We start from the raw sequence: 15,998 nt of genomic DNA, 5'->3' as shown, positions 1-15,998 counted from the left end.
TAGGTGAATGGAGGACCCCCAAAAATAGACACCAACCACCACGACCATAATCACCTTCTCCCCTGCGACGGCTGCAACAGTTGTTGTTGTTGTTGTTGGTCTCGTCACCCGTCGCAAAACTATACAAAAATTTTAGCATTTATGTTACCAAACGTTAGAGAATCATATTATTATTACTACTACTTGCTAAGCTACAACCCTAGTTGAAAAAGCAGGATGCTGTATACGCAGGGGCCTGAGGGGAAATAGCCAAGTGAAGAAAGGAAACAAGGGAAAATAGCCCAGTGAGGAAAGGAAACGATGAAAATAAAATATTCTAAGAACAGTAACAATATTGATATAAATATTTCCTAGAGAAACTATAAAAAACTAACAAAAGAGGAAGAAAGTACCCTCAAGCAAGAGAAAATGTTTTATATCTATTTTTAATAATTTTCAATAGTAATATATTTATGGGAATGATCAAACTATGATGCATATTGGCCAGAATTCCAAATGATATTCGCAAAATCAGAGCCTTTCATTTTAACACGAGATTGGTGTTTCTCCTGGAGCCTATTTTAATAGGTAGATAAGGAAATCAGATTTACTGAACTAGGTAAATCCAATTTATAAAGAAGCAATAAAATAACTTAAATATTGAATCAATATGACAAATTTTATACACTTTGCATTACAATAATACTAATCAAGTTAGCATCCGACAGATTCAATGAAACGTTGTGTAAAACTGATTCCTGGAATTTTCAAACAAGTACTGTATTCGCAATAAGGCCAACAGAGACGATGTGTGTGCTTGCTCAATCATAAAATTCGAAGGTCGAAGCGGGATAAATTTAAACAGCAGCTAAAGTATGCACACAAACAATACAGAAACTATGCAGTTACCACAAATGTGATTTAAACATCTGTAAAAAATCTATTAGCATCTACAATTCGTTCGTGTACAGAGAATATACAGAATGATACGTAGATCTATCTTTTCCTTCTATACACAGGCAAAAGTATATTATCTATCTTTTCCTTCTATACATAGGCAAAAGTATATTATCTTACGCCCACAACCCATCTTTCCTCAGCGAACAAAACCCCGACATCCTGTTCTTTTTCCCTTCCCATGTGGGTGCTTATCTCGCATGCTTCCCACCCTCCACTCTGCCCCAAAACCCCGTCAATTTCTTCCACCCTCCCTTTCCTTTCCTTTCCTGCCCTTCAAGTTGCCTCGTGGCATTCCTAAAAGTAAACTTCCGGCGTAACCCATAGCATTAGCCTGAACCACACGCGTGCTCATGGAAAGATATATGGGAGGGGGGAGGGGGTGATGACACCCGAAACCAACTATGAAGTCTCTTACACAAATAAGTATGGAGCTAATATGTGATGTACTACGACGGTGAGGGGGGAGGGGGTTCATTCATTGGGATAGTGTATTGTATAACACGGCATAACTTTAAAAACGAGAAAAAAAAATCACATTCTATTTGCTATTCCCATTACAATGTGCCATTTCAATGTAGATATAACATCAAAACAAAATAAGACATTAAGATTCACCATAAATATTTTGAAACCGGAAGCTAGTCAGCGCAAATACTTTTTCTCTCCGTTATGGATTATAAAATTACAATTTACCATGGTGCCTATTAACCGTGATGGTACTTAAGCACGGCTCAATTAGTGCCAACGACGTTAAAAATCAGTAGGGCGAGACGGCCGCCAAGCCCCCTCCCGAGAAAGATTTCTTACCGCGGCAAAGCAAAACAACGTCTTCGCACATAATCGCTTCCGTAAATGAAGTACCGGGGAACGTTAACGAGATATGCCTATCTTTTCCCAGCCTCCCTCAAAGCCTTATGGGCAAGGGCAAAACAGCCCATTACCCTGCCAGCATTCCCGTCTCACATCTGCTAACTGTTAGCTTGCTTATTCAGGAGATACCATCCTAAGGGGAGGAGCGGACGTTAAACTACTCGTACGTTAATCAAAGGTAGCCTTAACGAAAAATAATTTAGGAATGGCCCACACGTGTATGTATTAGAAAATTACCATACTAAATTACACGAGACCTAAAAATATAAATTTAAACACCATTCAATTCATTACTAAATACATTTCTTATCTAATGTATATATTTTGTAATGCTATGTTTACCGATACCCTTCATCGATGGGGTATATCTACTGAATGCTTCCAATATTTAATGATTATTTTTTTACCTTCACGCGACAATTCAAGCAGCACAAGCAATTATCAAACCCGCTCTGATACACCAAATGTCAAGACAAGGAAATGTATCCATTTTAATTTTTATCAAATGTTTTTATGAGCAATTGGAATAATTCGCAAAGCAAAATAACACATTGCGACAGTCAGATTCGCAACACCAGTTCAATCATTTTATTAAAAACACATCAGTAATTCGACCATTTTACTGTACACAAGTACACACATTTAGCACTAAAGACGCTCCTTACACAAAATTGTACTTACTTTTGTCGGTAAGAATTTGGGATTTGTGGAGTTCCGATGACCAAGACGCCATCTTCATTGTAGTGCAATCCTGTGACGGACGCATCGGCGAAAGTACTGATGAAAGGACCGAGGTTCTGAAACGCCGCTACACGGACCCACCTGAAATAAAGAAAAAAGAGCATCTAACATTATTGTTATTACTTGCTAAGCTACAACCCTAGTTGGAAAAGCAGGATGCTTGTCCCAGGGTTCCAAAATGGAAAATAGCCCTGTGAGGAGAAGGAAATAAGGAAACATAGAATAGTGTGCCTGGGTGTACCCTCAAACGAGATAACTATAACCCAAGACTTGGAAGACCATGGTACAAAGGCTATATCACTACCTAAGACGAGAACAATGGTTTGATTTTGGAGTGTCCACCTCCTTGAAGGACCCGCTTACCATGACTAAATTCTAGCTTCTACCTTAACCAAGAGAAAAGCAGCGAAAGAATTACAGTAGCCAGCTACAATTGTCGCCTCCATCTGATCTACATAATAATCGGTACTGGAAAGCACTATATTCAAATTAAAATACTGTGCTGGTTATAAATCGAAAACTAAGTGTCGCAGTACAAAATACGATATGGAATATTTAAAAAGATCCATGGTCTTGCAAGCACTGGTTACATTTTCGATAAATTAAAACCCTACGTCAGCCTGCCTTGCGGTTAGAAAAATGTATTCAAATTGTTATGTTTAAGCTTATAATTGATTTACTTAGTTACGAAAGCTCTTTAAAGAAAAATGAAAACAAAATTGGAGAACATTGAATTAGATATTTCATCATTATATGTACTAAGTTTCAATGAATAAACATCCACAACTATAATTAACTATGAATTCCAATCTCGGCGAAGAGGACCTTGAAACTAGTTATAAGATAAGACTAGGCTGACTGTATACTGGATAAAAAGTGCTAAGAAAATATACTGCACAAGATATAAAAGTGTTTTGTTTTTGCATTGCTCAACATCCAAATACACACCAAGTAAACCCTATTTATCAACAATGTGCAACTTTTTACCAACGAACATGTTACAGATCGACTTTTTTCTGCATTGTACAATTTCTCCGTACACACCAAGTAAACCCTATTTATCAACAATATGCAATTCTTTTTCTATGTTTTAAACTAGAGATAATCTATCATTTCTTGTCACCGGCAAAGCAGAGTATATAGTAAAGGTGTACCAAGATTTTCTTTTCCTTACCTGCTCTGATCTGTGAGCAAAGAGACGAAAACTGGAGATAGTTTGTTTTTTCTGGTTTCGAGCGAACAAGCACAAGATACGCCCATGAAGACTTCTGCACACGCCTTACGAACGCCCCAAACGCCGTCCTCACATAAACACACGAATTTGGACACCTGAAGGAAATAAAGAAAAGGGATTGGTTAATAACACATGCTGGTAAATATTGCTTAACTAACAAGACGGTAGAGATGATGTAAACAAAAATTCGGGTTTCGAAAAAGTCCCAATATACATTGAAAAACTGCAATGTATTACATATTTGCCTTTCATACAATGAAATAACATCAAAAACAAAATAATGACTAATAATTACTGTTTAAATCAACATAAAAAAATATTTGACATGCAGGATTAGAAATAAGAAATCAGAGACTTTGAAAATTTAAGTTTTTGGGAATGAGAAAAGATGAATTTACTGTGTCATGTACAAAAACATATTTGGCGATTGTAAAAATTATAATGGTTCCCAGACAAATTTATTGCCACATCGCTGTTTTAAAAAAATCTAACAATAATACAATTAATTAAAAACATATTTGGCGATTGTAAAAATTATAATGGTTCCCAGTGAAATTTATTGCCACATCGCTGTTTTAAAAAATCTAACAATAATACAATGAATTAATGCAATTCCTTTATGTGGCAAATAAGACTATGGGGGCTAACACAACAGTAACGGAGAAACTGAGAGAATTCCAAATAGGACATAAGATAAACCTTGATTAGACAATTGTAGACAATAAGAGCGAAGAGGTCCTGCACAGCTATTATCATGGTTAATTGCGGCTATGTAAATATTCAATGTTAGCAAAAAATAATTCAAATTCGAGAACTGATAAATGAAAAATCTTTCGTTAAAGAAGAAACTGAAGCCTTTCTTGTTCTGTAAGTATTTAATCATGTGCACAGTAAAATATCGCAAAAAACCGGCAAAAATCCTGTAAATGTTTCAAGGTTTTTACAGTTTAGAAAAAAAACGGCTGAGAACAGTATATTTTTTTACGGATAATTTCTGATTAAAATTACTTTTTTACAGCGTGGATATTGCGGATACCAACCCGTGAAAGATAATGAAGTAGGGTACACATTACGGTCGCCTGTATTTTACTGAAATACGGCTGAGAATAATAAATTTTACGGAGAATTTCCGATTATAATCACGGTTTTTTTAACAGTGATTAACGATAGTAAAATTAAAATATAGTACGTTTAAGGAAGTTTTTGGCAAATGGCTAATTCCGGGTATCCACGTTGTGTGCTGACACAATGTCACATTACCAAGATTTCAAATTCAATCATTTCTTGAAAGAAGAAAACACTGGAATGATTCTTACTTTAATATATCACAAGTTATTCTTTTTAGCTATCAATCTTTTGTAACAATTAGTCTCTTGTTGTGTTTATGCTTCTTTACTTTTACTTTTAGGGTTTTATTTCTCGCCCTCCATCAGACACTAAGAGTCTGTTCAGGCAGGCCTTGATGTGTGAAAATAATTTCTTTCCAGTTAATATTTTGCTCTGTATCTTTTCAGTTATTCGCTAGCATTTGTGTTCAGGCTTAATAGTTTTCAGATCACTATTATAACACTTTCCAAAGAGAAAAGTGTTCAGGTTTTTTTTCTTGAAAGCTGTCACATTTTTGCTATTCTTGACATCCTATGTAAACTTTTTCATTCTTTATCTTCTTCGCCTTCAAGAAGATTTTTAATTATTTATATACCATATAAATGTGTTTATATCATTGTAATAAAACCTGCTCTTGTAGTCTCAATCAATGATTCAATATTCAATGCCCTTCTATGCTACAAAGTCTTCCTGATATGCTGATCCCATTTCGTAGATACAATAACATTAAGAAATGTCCTTTATTGTTTTATATTACCCCATATGTAATTAATCCTAAATAACTACCTTCAGAATCCTACGACTAATTTTATCCCACGTTAACGCCATTCGATCTAGCGAAACTACATTACACAACTCCTAAACATTCACTAAATCCATCAACAAAAGAGTTGTAAGCTCATGTGCAACGCGCCCGCGCGCGTACGAGAGATGCCCCTGAAAGCTTTACTACGAACACGCCAACGGGACAATCAACACAATTCAGGAATGATGCTTAACCGTCATAATCGGTTTATAGTGGAATGAAATCTCTGGTGGCGTCAGTTCGCACAATACAGGCCTGCATCAACAATACATCAGAGATCCAAGCAATGGATCCACTATTGATAAAAAAACAATTGAATTATATTTGCCCTTCCGTTATCTATCGAGGTTATCGTATCTTAAGATGGTGGAACTTCACTTAACCTTAACCCAATTTTTTTTTTTTTTTTTGCACTGAGTTGATCATTCTGACCATTATATTATTTTGCAATGTACATTGCGACTAGTTTTAATAATGAAAAGCATAATCTAGAAACTAAACTAGTGGACGAGATTGTACGACACCATTACTTACAGAGTCATATATAATGAAAAAAATAGTCAGAATATAATAAAAAAAGAAGTGAATATACTCAGAAGGAAATGCTTCAAATGAAATATTTGGGGAATGCTTTTCGCAATCTTCCAGTAATTTCTATGGGCTCAAGGCCGTTCCTGTGTCCTTCCCCAGGTAAACCGAACTTCAGACATATAACAACTTGACATGGGGTCCCAAGGGCACAGACTATAGCTAATTTCAACTATGCCTGTTATGGTATACGTTAGGATTTATTTATCATTATCATTATTACGTGCTAAGCTAAGGCCTTAGTTGAAAAATCTGATTGCTATAAGCTCCAAAGTCTCAAATATGGCAAATGGCAGCAAATGTTTTCATGTTGTACAGGCTGACATAAGTCTTTTTATAGTTTTTATATGAAACATCAGTTTTGATTTTGTTACGGTTTTTAAAATATTTTATTTTAATTGTTCATTATTTCTCATATCGTTTCATTTCCTACTTTACTTTCCTCACTGGGATATTTTTCCTTGCTGGAGCCCTTGGGCTTATATCATCTTGCTTTTCCAACTAGGATTGTAGCTTTGCCAGTAATAATAATAATAATAATAATAATAAAAATAATCATAATAATAATAATAATAAAAATAATAAATCATAATAATAATCATAACAAATAATAATAATAATAATAATGAGGAGGAGGAAAGGAAATATGGAAACAATATTGTGCCTGAGTGTACACTCAAGCAAAAGAACTCTAACCAAAGACAGTGCTATAGAAATTGTTTCTTATATACATGCTTATCCCCATCAAAATACAGTAAAGCTGGGTATCCCCCAGTCCACTCTCCTAGTATTCTTTCCGGGCCAAACTAATCCAACAACAACAACAACAACAACAACAACACTGTCCTAAACTGTATCAACAGGTTTATTACGGTTGCAAAGTCGAGTAACAGATTGCAATCCAAAGGTAAAGAGGGATTTTGAAGTTCATTTGCATCTTGGTTAAACACCAAAGTTTGACGCAAGGCCCGTGAACTGTAATGACACAAGCACTACACTGACAATACATTGTGTGTGATTAATTACGGTATGAAGTACACAAGGTAAGTTTTACATTTCTGTTCACTGATTGATATAAAATCAAATTTTTTTTAGGGGGGGGTTAAACATTATACCCGGTCTATCTTGAATTTCTTATATGTTATTCAATTGAAATTTAATCCAACGCTTTTTTCTACTGCCATTTCTCACTTCAATAATCGCTAATATATTACTTTACAACATTCAATCATTACTCTTGAATAATTTCTCTACTTCATAATCATATTTGACTTTACATTCATACCAAATATCTCATTTCGTTAAGTTGTTAAAGAGACTAGTTACGAATAATATACATATACATACATACACACATTACATATGTATATATATATATATATATATATAATATATATATATATATATATTTATATATTGTAAGGACTTAATTCTTCAAGACAGCAACTACTACAATTTTCCATTGGACATATGATAACACGTCTGAAAATTCAATTGGAATATTTCAGCCGAGTATGATTGGTAAGTTCATATAATTTTCGGTCCGGATCTTCAAACTCTTAAAAAGAATTGCAAATATTTTGGGTGAAAATCAAAAAGTATTTTAGGTGAAAATTAAAGCGTATTTTGGTTTAAAATCAACATCCATTTAATTTTGACCCACCCAACATTTCAGCACTTGCACAAAAGTAATATGGATCACTTACACAAAATGGCAACAGAAAAATTTGTCAAAAGAAACTCGCTTCGAACATCAAGATAAAACTACTTCCAGTGAGGAAGGAGAGAGAGAGAGAGAGAGAGAGAGAGAGAGAGAGAGAGATCCACTCTTCAATTATATAAAAATATAAGACTACGCAGAAACAGGCACATATACATACATCGCACATGAATAATTACCTAACTATTAACATACGTTTATGGCATGGCACACACAAAAATTGACGGCAAACTTACACCAAACGAAGCTCGCTCTCTCCGAACGGTGATGACAACCGAAGAATCTCCCCATATCAAAAAGTGCTACAAATGTAATGCTACATTGATCCCCCCACCCCAAGCAAGCCCCCTTTCAATACACAAGGAATTATTCGGGAAACTTTAAAAAGGTGACAATAATCAAATAGATTCTGGGACATACGGCTATTATTATCATTATTATTATTATTACTATTATTATTATTATTACTAGCTAAGCTACAACTCTAGTTGGAGAAGCAAGATGCTATGAACCAAAGGGTTACCAACAGGGAAAAATAGCCCAGTAAGGAAAGGAAATAAGGAAATAAATAAACGATATAAGATATAATGATTTGCACTCTTTCATTATCGTAACCAAAGTGATTTGCTTCTAATTACAAATAAGGAACAGTAAAATTCTACCATAATATACACGAAAATTTGTCCTAATACAGTAAAGATTAAAAGCCTTTACAGGAACTTTCTTAAAACTAAAAATGACAAGAAAACACCATTAATAGTCCAACTCGAGAAGAATGCAGTATAAGGACATAAAATGCATAATTCTTAACAGGAATCTGAATCGGAACAGTATTTTATATATTTCAGAAAATATAAAAAAAAAAATCTTCAAAAATTCTCTACGATATTACCAACCTGAGAGAGAGAGAGAGAGAGAGAGAGAGAGAGGATTATATTTCGGGAAATAAAAAAAATCTTAAAAAATTCACTACGATATTACCAACCAGAGAGAGAGAGAGAGAGAGAGGAGAGAGAGAGAGAGAGAGAGAGGTTATATTTCGGAAAATAAAAAAAAATCTTCAAAATTCACTAGGATATTACCAACCTGAGAGAGAGAGAGAGAGAGAGAGAGAGAGAGATTTTACTGTTAATATCAATAAATGCCTCATGACAGAAAGCGATGCAACTCCGTATGCACGAACACAATGGGGAAATAGAGTCAAGCGCTTACCGGGGATCAATATCAGAGAAAAAGTCACATACTCTTATGAGCACACATTACTATTCATCAGGGGAGAGAGAGAGAGAGAGAGAGAGAGAGAGAGAGAGAGAGAGAGAAGAGTAGTGCTCGTACAACCTCTACCCCCCCCCCCCCCCCATTTTTTTCCCTTCACTCGAGAACAGAGGTGAGAAGGATAGAAAGGGGGAAGGGGGGGGGGGGAGAAATGAGGTAGGTTTGATGCAACTACAGCTTTCGTTTCTCTCTCTCTCTCTCTCTCTCTCTCTCTCCTTCTACCTGGATGAACATACACGAGACACGGAGAGAAAGTCAAAGCACCATAAAATATGAGAGAGAGAGAGAGAGAGAGAGAGGAGAGAGAGAGAGAGTCATTCTAAACTAAAAAATATGAAATAATGAAATACCAAACACCACCAAAGCGTGTTTTTTATTGAAGAAAATATGCCTTTAGACAGATCCATAGTAACAACAATAGTAGTAGTAGTAGTAGTAGTAGTAGTAGTAGTAGTAGTAGTAATAGTAGAATGCATCCGTAGTGAGGGACGCAGGAAAGCGTAAATTAATGGTAGGAGGTGGAAGCAGCAAAAGAGAAGAGAGCATAATGGAAGTAAGGAGTAGGAGAGGCAGATGAGGGAGAGAGAGCTCTGGGTAGGGGAGAGAAAGAGGGGAACTAACGAGAGAGAGAGAGAGAGAGAGAGAGAGAGAGAGACGTATGATGGATCAATACAGCTACTTGAGTGTACCACCGCACACATGCGCCCTATATACATACACACTCACACACGAAGACTCCCTCCTCTCTCCGCCCCAAAACAACCCTAACCCCCCCCCCCCTCCCTTCCCCTCAGTCATCAACCCTTCGGCCCCCCCCCTAAGTCATCACTCCCCTTCTATTGGAACCCCTTGGGGGTCCCTCCTATCTCCCCTTTTTCCTCCAGCGCCCTACGTCGTAGTAATCCACGACTCACTCCAACTCCATCCTCTCTCTCTCTCTCTCTCTCTCTCTCTCTCTCTCTCTCTCTCCATCCCATTGCACACAACGTACTACTATCACCCTTTCTTCGAAACGCATCTATTAGAGAAAAGTTCAGTTCTTTCGTTCACTTCATTCATCATGGCAGCCACCGTCATCCTCAAAAATCAGAGAGAGAGAGAGAGAGAGAGAGAGAGAGAGAGAGAGAGAGTCGACATGCGCCAGAGGAAAAGTACCAACAGAACGCATTCAATGTCAAGGTTGACAACGATTGGTTAGGTCACAACCAAAATACTACTAGCCTCTAACATCGAGGAAGTATATCCAGCTAGTTACTTTTCTCACTACTAATACTACTGCTATTACTACTACTACTACTCCTGCTGCTGCTATTACTATCACACTACAGCCACTAGTTTCCTCAACCAAAACAACTCTCTCGTAACAGACTTCTCCCGCTTCGAATTCAAAACAACGCAAGGCCACACACACACTCCTGTTTTTACTTAGCAACAGATCCGAAAGAACTTTAGGCAGGCGGTACATAACACCGAGATATATATATATATATATATATACATATATATATATTATATATATTATATATATATATATATATATATATACACACAAGCGTGTATGCATGCATTTACGTATGAGAGAGAGAGAGAGAGAGAGAGAGAGAGAGAGAAATCCCTACTATGATGGAAGCTATTTCAATACTCTACTTCACCCGTGATTTTTCGTAGCTTCCATCTTACAAAATGAAAAAAATAAAAAAACATAAATATAAATATAAACAAAATACTACAAGGAAGAACATTACTTTCACAGGAACCCTAAAATGCCCTCAAGGCATTTTCTTTTTTTTGTCAAATTTTTTTTTTTTGGGGGGGGGGGGGTGATTTCGACCTTTAAATTCAATAACAAATCATGATTTACATTGTAGTAATTCATTTTTTGACTGCTGATTACTAATGAATAATGTGGCTCAATCATTCTGTAGGAGTCTAAGAATAGTTTTAATTGATGAAACCACCTTGTGTTTATTTCCCCTGAACAGATTGTTAATTTAAAAACTTGGCACAACAGGTTATGGCGTCAGTATTTGAATAAATATACACAAACTCCCTGCATTTACGTTCTACTTCCCGCAACCTTGTTCCTAATGATGCAGTCGACTTCATATGAGGAAACTATGCCTATTAAAACGAAAAAATTTGCTATTCCTTCGTCCTGTCTCCTTACAGTGAGAATATCGTTCTATTAAAAGTTGCTGGCAGTCTCATTACTCTTTAGTTTAAAGGTTTAAATTCCGCTCATGAATGGCAGAGGCAAGGGTCAGTGACACTGCCCCCATCAAGCAGGACAATGCCCTAGACACGGACCATATTACATATGATCAGCGCCCAAGACCCCTTCTCCACCCAAGCTAGGACCCAGAAGGGCCAGGCAAGGGCTGCTGATGACTCAGCAGATAGACCTATAGGCTCCCCCAAAACCCACATCGTTAGCTCACATGGATGGTGAGGTTGCAGCGACCAAAGGAACTAATGGATTTGAACAGAACTCGAATCACAGTCGGGCAATCAGCAGGCTAGGACACCAGGAGGCTACCACAACCAAATATCCAATATGTGAGTAAGTGGCTTTAATAATGAGATCCTTGTAGGGGGAAGGGTAAAATACAGTAAGATGAAAGAGTAAGGAGGATGGTATTACGTAAGAATAAGAGACCAGTACACAGCCAACGTGCATATTTGAATCAATAATTTCTACGGACGGGGAAGCGCTTCTCATGGAAGATCTAAACACGGATGGCACTGTTTACTTTTCACGTCAATAGTTCTTGCATGATTGGAAAAAATTATTATGAAATATTAGTGGTTCGAAACTGTGTGTAAGTCGTAAAGGATAAAAGTCTGAATGAGACAATATGGGAAACCTCCATAAATAAACTTCGTCTAAAAATATCAAGTTCTCCAGGAATTTTGAAAAAGTTGGTCATAAAATTCATTTCAGACAAAAAAATGTAATAACGAGAATTATAAAACAGCCCATATCCCTCAAACAGACCAATCACAATTTTACACAAGTAAAGTCAACGTAGAAATTAAAATATCAAGTTCTTCAGGAATTTTGAAAACGCTGGTCATAAAATTTATTTCAGACAAAAAAATGTAATAACGAGAATTATAAAACAGCCATTATCCCTCAAACAGACCAATCACAATTTTACACAAGTCAACGTAGAAATTCATTTGTAAATATATATAAACGGACCTCTATCGACTCCTGACCTTATTTTCCCCACCATCAAACATTCGGAATTCTACCATGAATTTTGAGCTACGTCACCAAAGTTCCAAGTTTAATAATCTACGGAGGTCACCTGAAGTTTTTATTTGGTTAAATCGTCCCCACCAACAATAACATCAACGGAATGATGCATTACCCTTAAACTCCCGTTTGGTTAAAGCTTCCATACCAGTTGCCAGAGGATGCGCTTCTCAATACGACAAAACCCTGACCTCCATAACTTAAGGATATATGAAGTCGGTATCTAAGTGTCATATACAGTGTATTAAAGAGGCCACCCTATATATTTCCTTAAATTTAACAAGCATGCTAACATATAAATCATAGCAGGGCATTTGCATACTGCTCAGCAATTGACATTGCAAGCAAACAAACCAGGACGCATACTAGGTCGGAATGGGACGTTTTCCAAAAGTACATAGACGAAGGGAAGGAATAAGAGCAGCCTAAATCGCCTATGCCCGACTTTACCTTAAAGTTGAAGGCTGGACGTCATTCTCTCTTTCACTCACCCACAAAACAATCTACCTGATTTCGCACTAAGTCGTTCTTTGGGAGCAATGACATTATCACAAATATTGTAACAAAGAGTTACTTCAACGGATACAATGTTTAAGGCTTACAAGAGGAAACTGAAGACCCCCTTTTCCGTATTCTGCGAGTGTTTTGACAGGGATGATCAAACTATATGCATTGTAAAATGTTAAATGCTCCCGAATGAACATCCTAAACAGACCGTGGAGGTCCCCTGCTCTACAGGACCAAACAATCAGCCCTTATAATAAGGTACTCGCGTCCTACGAAATATAACCTAAGAAAATATATCAGAAAGGAGGGAGTGAGTAGGACCCTACAGTAGTAGGAGGTACTTTCAACACTACAGCCTTCGCCTTAATCTATTCCTTATCACGCCTTCTACGGGATGGCGTGTAAAGAACAAACCCTTTCCCCCCTTGACGCAGCACATTCGAACATAAACATCTTTAAATGTCTTCATAAGTTAAATAAGAAATCTAACATTCGTTAGTGGAGGGAAACGCCGAAAGATTCGATCTTTTCGTCAGAGCGCTGTTTTCTTTCAGAGTCGTATTTTATTTCTGATAGCTGGCACGCCTGTCTGATTCAAGACGTAGTGTATATGCTTGGCGCGTGTACACTACGAGAGAGAGAGAGAGAGAGAGAGAGAGAGAGAGACGAGGGCAGCAGCAGGGGAGGGTGTTTGCAAGGCAAGACTTGTGTTTGTGGATTGGTTGTATATGTGTGTATGTGCGTGTAAGGGTGGTGGTGGTGGTGTGTAGTGTGTATGTGCGTTGCAAGTGTGTGTGTGTGTGCGCGTGTGTGCGTGCGCGCCTGTGTGGTTGGTGTTGCCTTAAAGGTGCCCTGTCCTACTGCAGCGGCTCCACTTTGATCCCCACGCGAAAACCATGCCGCCGCCACCACCAGCAGCAGCAGCACTGGTGCTGCTCCCAGCGGGCTCTTGGCTCCTTCCTCCACTACTACTTGACAAAACTCATCCTGGCTCCGACTCTCTCTCTCTCTCTCTCTCTCTCTCTCTCTCTCTCTCTCCTGGTGCTTATCATTAAAGACCTCTCTCGTGTCTTTTTCCAATTCCCATCCATGGTCTCAACATTGCAACCACGTAAGAGTAACACCTACTTTTACTATCACTATTACAAGTACGAGTACTACTACTACTACTACTACAACTACTACCAAACAGGAGGTGGAGCTTCTTTGATAAAAAATAGCAGCAAATAGGCGTTCTCTAGTATCAATCAGGCGTTTTCTCCTATTGATAAGTAATAGCATGAGGTACGGCGTCCTTGCGTTTTGTGCCGATTTGCAAGTAAATAATCGATTTTGTTGGCAAGTGCACAACAAACTGTGTGGGGCCCGATGATGACCTTGCCCACAGCCATCTCTGTTGGGGGGCTTTCTTCCACTCTACAGCGAGGTACTTTTTGACCGGGAAATTAAATAGATTCTTCCTAGGCCTCTACAAGAAACAAATTGGACCTTGGATGAAAGTGTTAACATTTTCCTTTTCTTTCAGTTGTAGAGAAATGTGGTTATGTTGACTCGGCGTGTTAATGTGGCCAAACATTAAAAAGCTCAAATGTACTACGATTATTGTAGAGATGAACTCAATCGGTTATAGCGCTATAAAACACCGTTTAGTTTTATTCTATGAAGTAAAATATATGTATATAAATGGAGAGAGAGAGAGAGAGAGAGAGAGAGAGAGAGAGAGAGGAGAGAGATACGACACACCCCTTCTCTTCCTCGTTCTGGCAACAACTTCGTGGAAAAGACACGAGAGAGAGAGAGAGAGAGAGAGAGAGAGAGAGAGAGAGAGAGAGAGAAAGAGAGAGAGAGAGAGAGAGACCTTATCAACCCCTTACCACCAACAATTGCAGTTTTTTCCATTTCCCCTTTATATTGACCACTTCAATTAGACGTTTATATTTTCCCAAGGCTCCTTGAAAAGAAAATGGCTTCCCTTTCTATAAAATATCAAATTTTGTGGAAAAAAACAAAGGGTATTCCAAGCGGCGAGTTAAATACAACCCCCATAATGAATGCGTTTTCCGCCAGATGGTTCTGCAGTACAATATGTGACGCTGGGGGCGGGGGGAGGGGGGGGGAGAGAGCTGTGGAGGTTGGGGTGGGGGGGGGGGGGTTGTGTTTACTTCTGATACGAGAGATGCTATTATAGTGTAGTTACGCAGTGGTGATATTGTGTAACTTCCCCATACATAAAGAATACATATATGTATAGTGTATACTATATGTATGTATATTATTATAATCGTTCGATCTATCAATTCATGCAAGGCTTATCATGTACGTAAATTTAATAAAGCGTACGTTTTATGTGGGCGAATTAGTACATGATTCCTGATCTGTGTATCGTCTTTATCATCGTTCAGATTTAGAGTTTTTAAAGACGTTTTGAAACGCATCTCGCAATTTTAAACGTCGCTAGAATTAAGTTTTGATATGAGAGAGAGGAGAGAGGAGAGAGAGAGAGAGAGAGAGAGTAATTTTGCACCTTGCTAGAATTCATATTTGAGAGAGAGAGAGGAGAGAGGAGAGAGAGAGAGAGAGAGAGAGTCATTTTGCACCTTGCTAGAAATTCATATTTGAGAGAGAGAGAGAGAGAGAGAGAGAGAGAGAGAGAGTCATTTTGCACCTTGCTAGAATTCATATTTGAGAGAGAGAGAGAGAGAGAGAGAGAGAGAGAGAGACCAAGCCAATAGGAATACTTTTAAGAGGAAAGCGACTAATCATGGAGGAACTTACCAGCACTTCTTCTGTAGGCTGCGATCCAACGACGCTGCAGAAGTCGCCGAAGTTGGAGGCGCAAACCTTGCGCACCTGGAAAAGGGCGTCGGAACACAGGCGGGTGAAGCGCTCTAGGAACAGCCTCTCTGTCATCTCCTTGCCGATCAGCGGCGCCCATCTTGGCCATTAGCTATTT

The 15,998-nt window shown here is 37.8% G+C and overlaps 1 protein-coding gene across 1 annotated transcript in view; it reads right to left on the bottom strand.

Moving 5' to 3' along the window:
• The window catches only part of LOC137623081 (serine/threonine-protein phosphatase 4 regulatory subunit 1-like), a 380,975-nt gene that overhangs the window by 12,020 nt on the left and 352,957 nt on the right, over positions 1–15,998 (bottom strand). Inside the window, exons 8-10 of the mRNA XM_068353734.1 lie at positions 15,821–15,980; positions 3,725–3,879; positions 2,491–2,631 (exon numbers count right to left, since the gene is read on the bottom strand). Coding sequence (XP_068209835.1) covers positions 2,491–2,631; positions 3,725–3,879; positions 15,821–15,980 — 456 coding nt within the window. The remainder of the gene's footprint in view (positions 1–2,490; positions 2,632–3,724; positions 3,880–15,820; positions 15,981–15,998) is intronic.

This window comes from Palaemon carinicauda, chromosome 30 (assembly GCF_036898095.1).
Source record: "Palaemon carinicauda isolate YSFRI2023 chromosome 30, ASM3689809v2, whole genome shotgun sequence".
Taxonomy (NCBI): Eukaryota; Metazoa; Arthropoda; class Malacostraca; order Decapoda; family Palaemonidae; genus Palaemon; species Palaemon carinicauda.
This window is presented reverse-complemented; position numbering and strand designations above follow the sequence as displayed.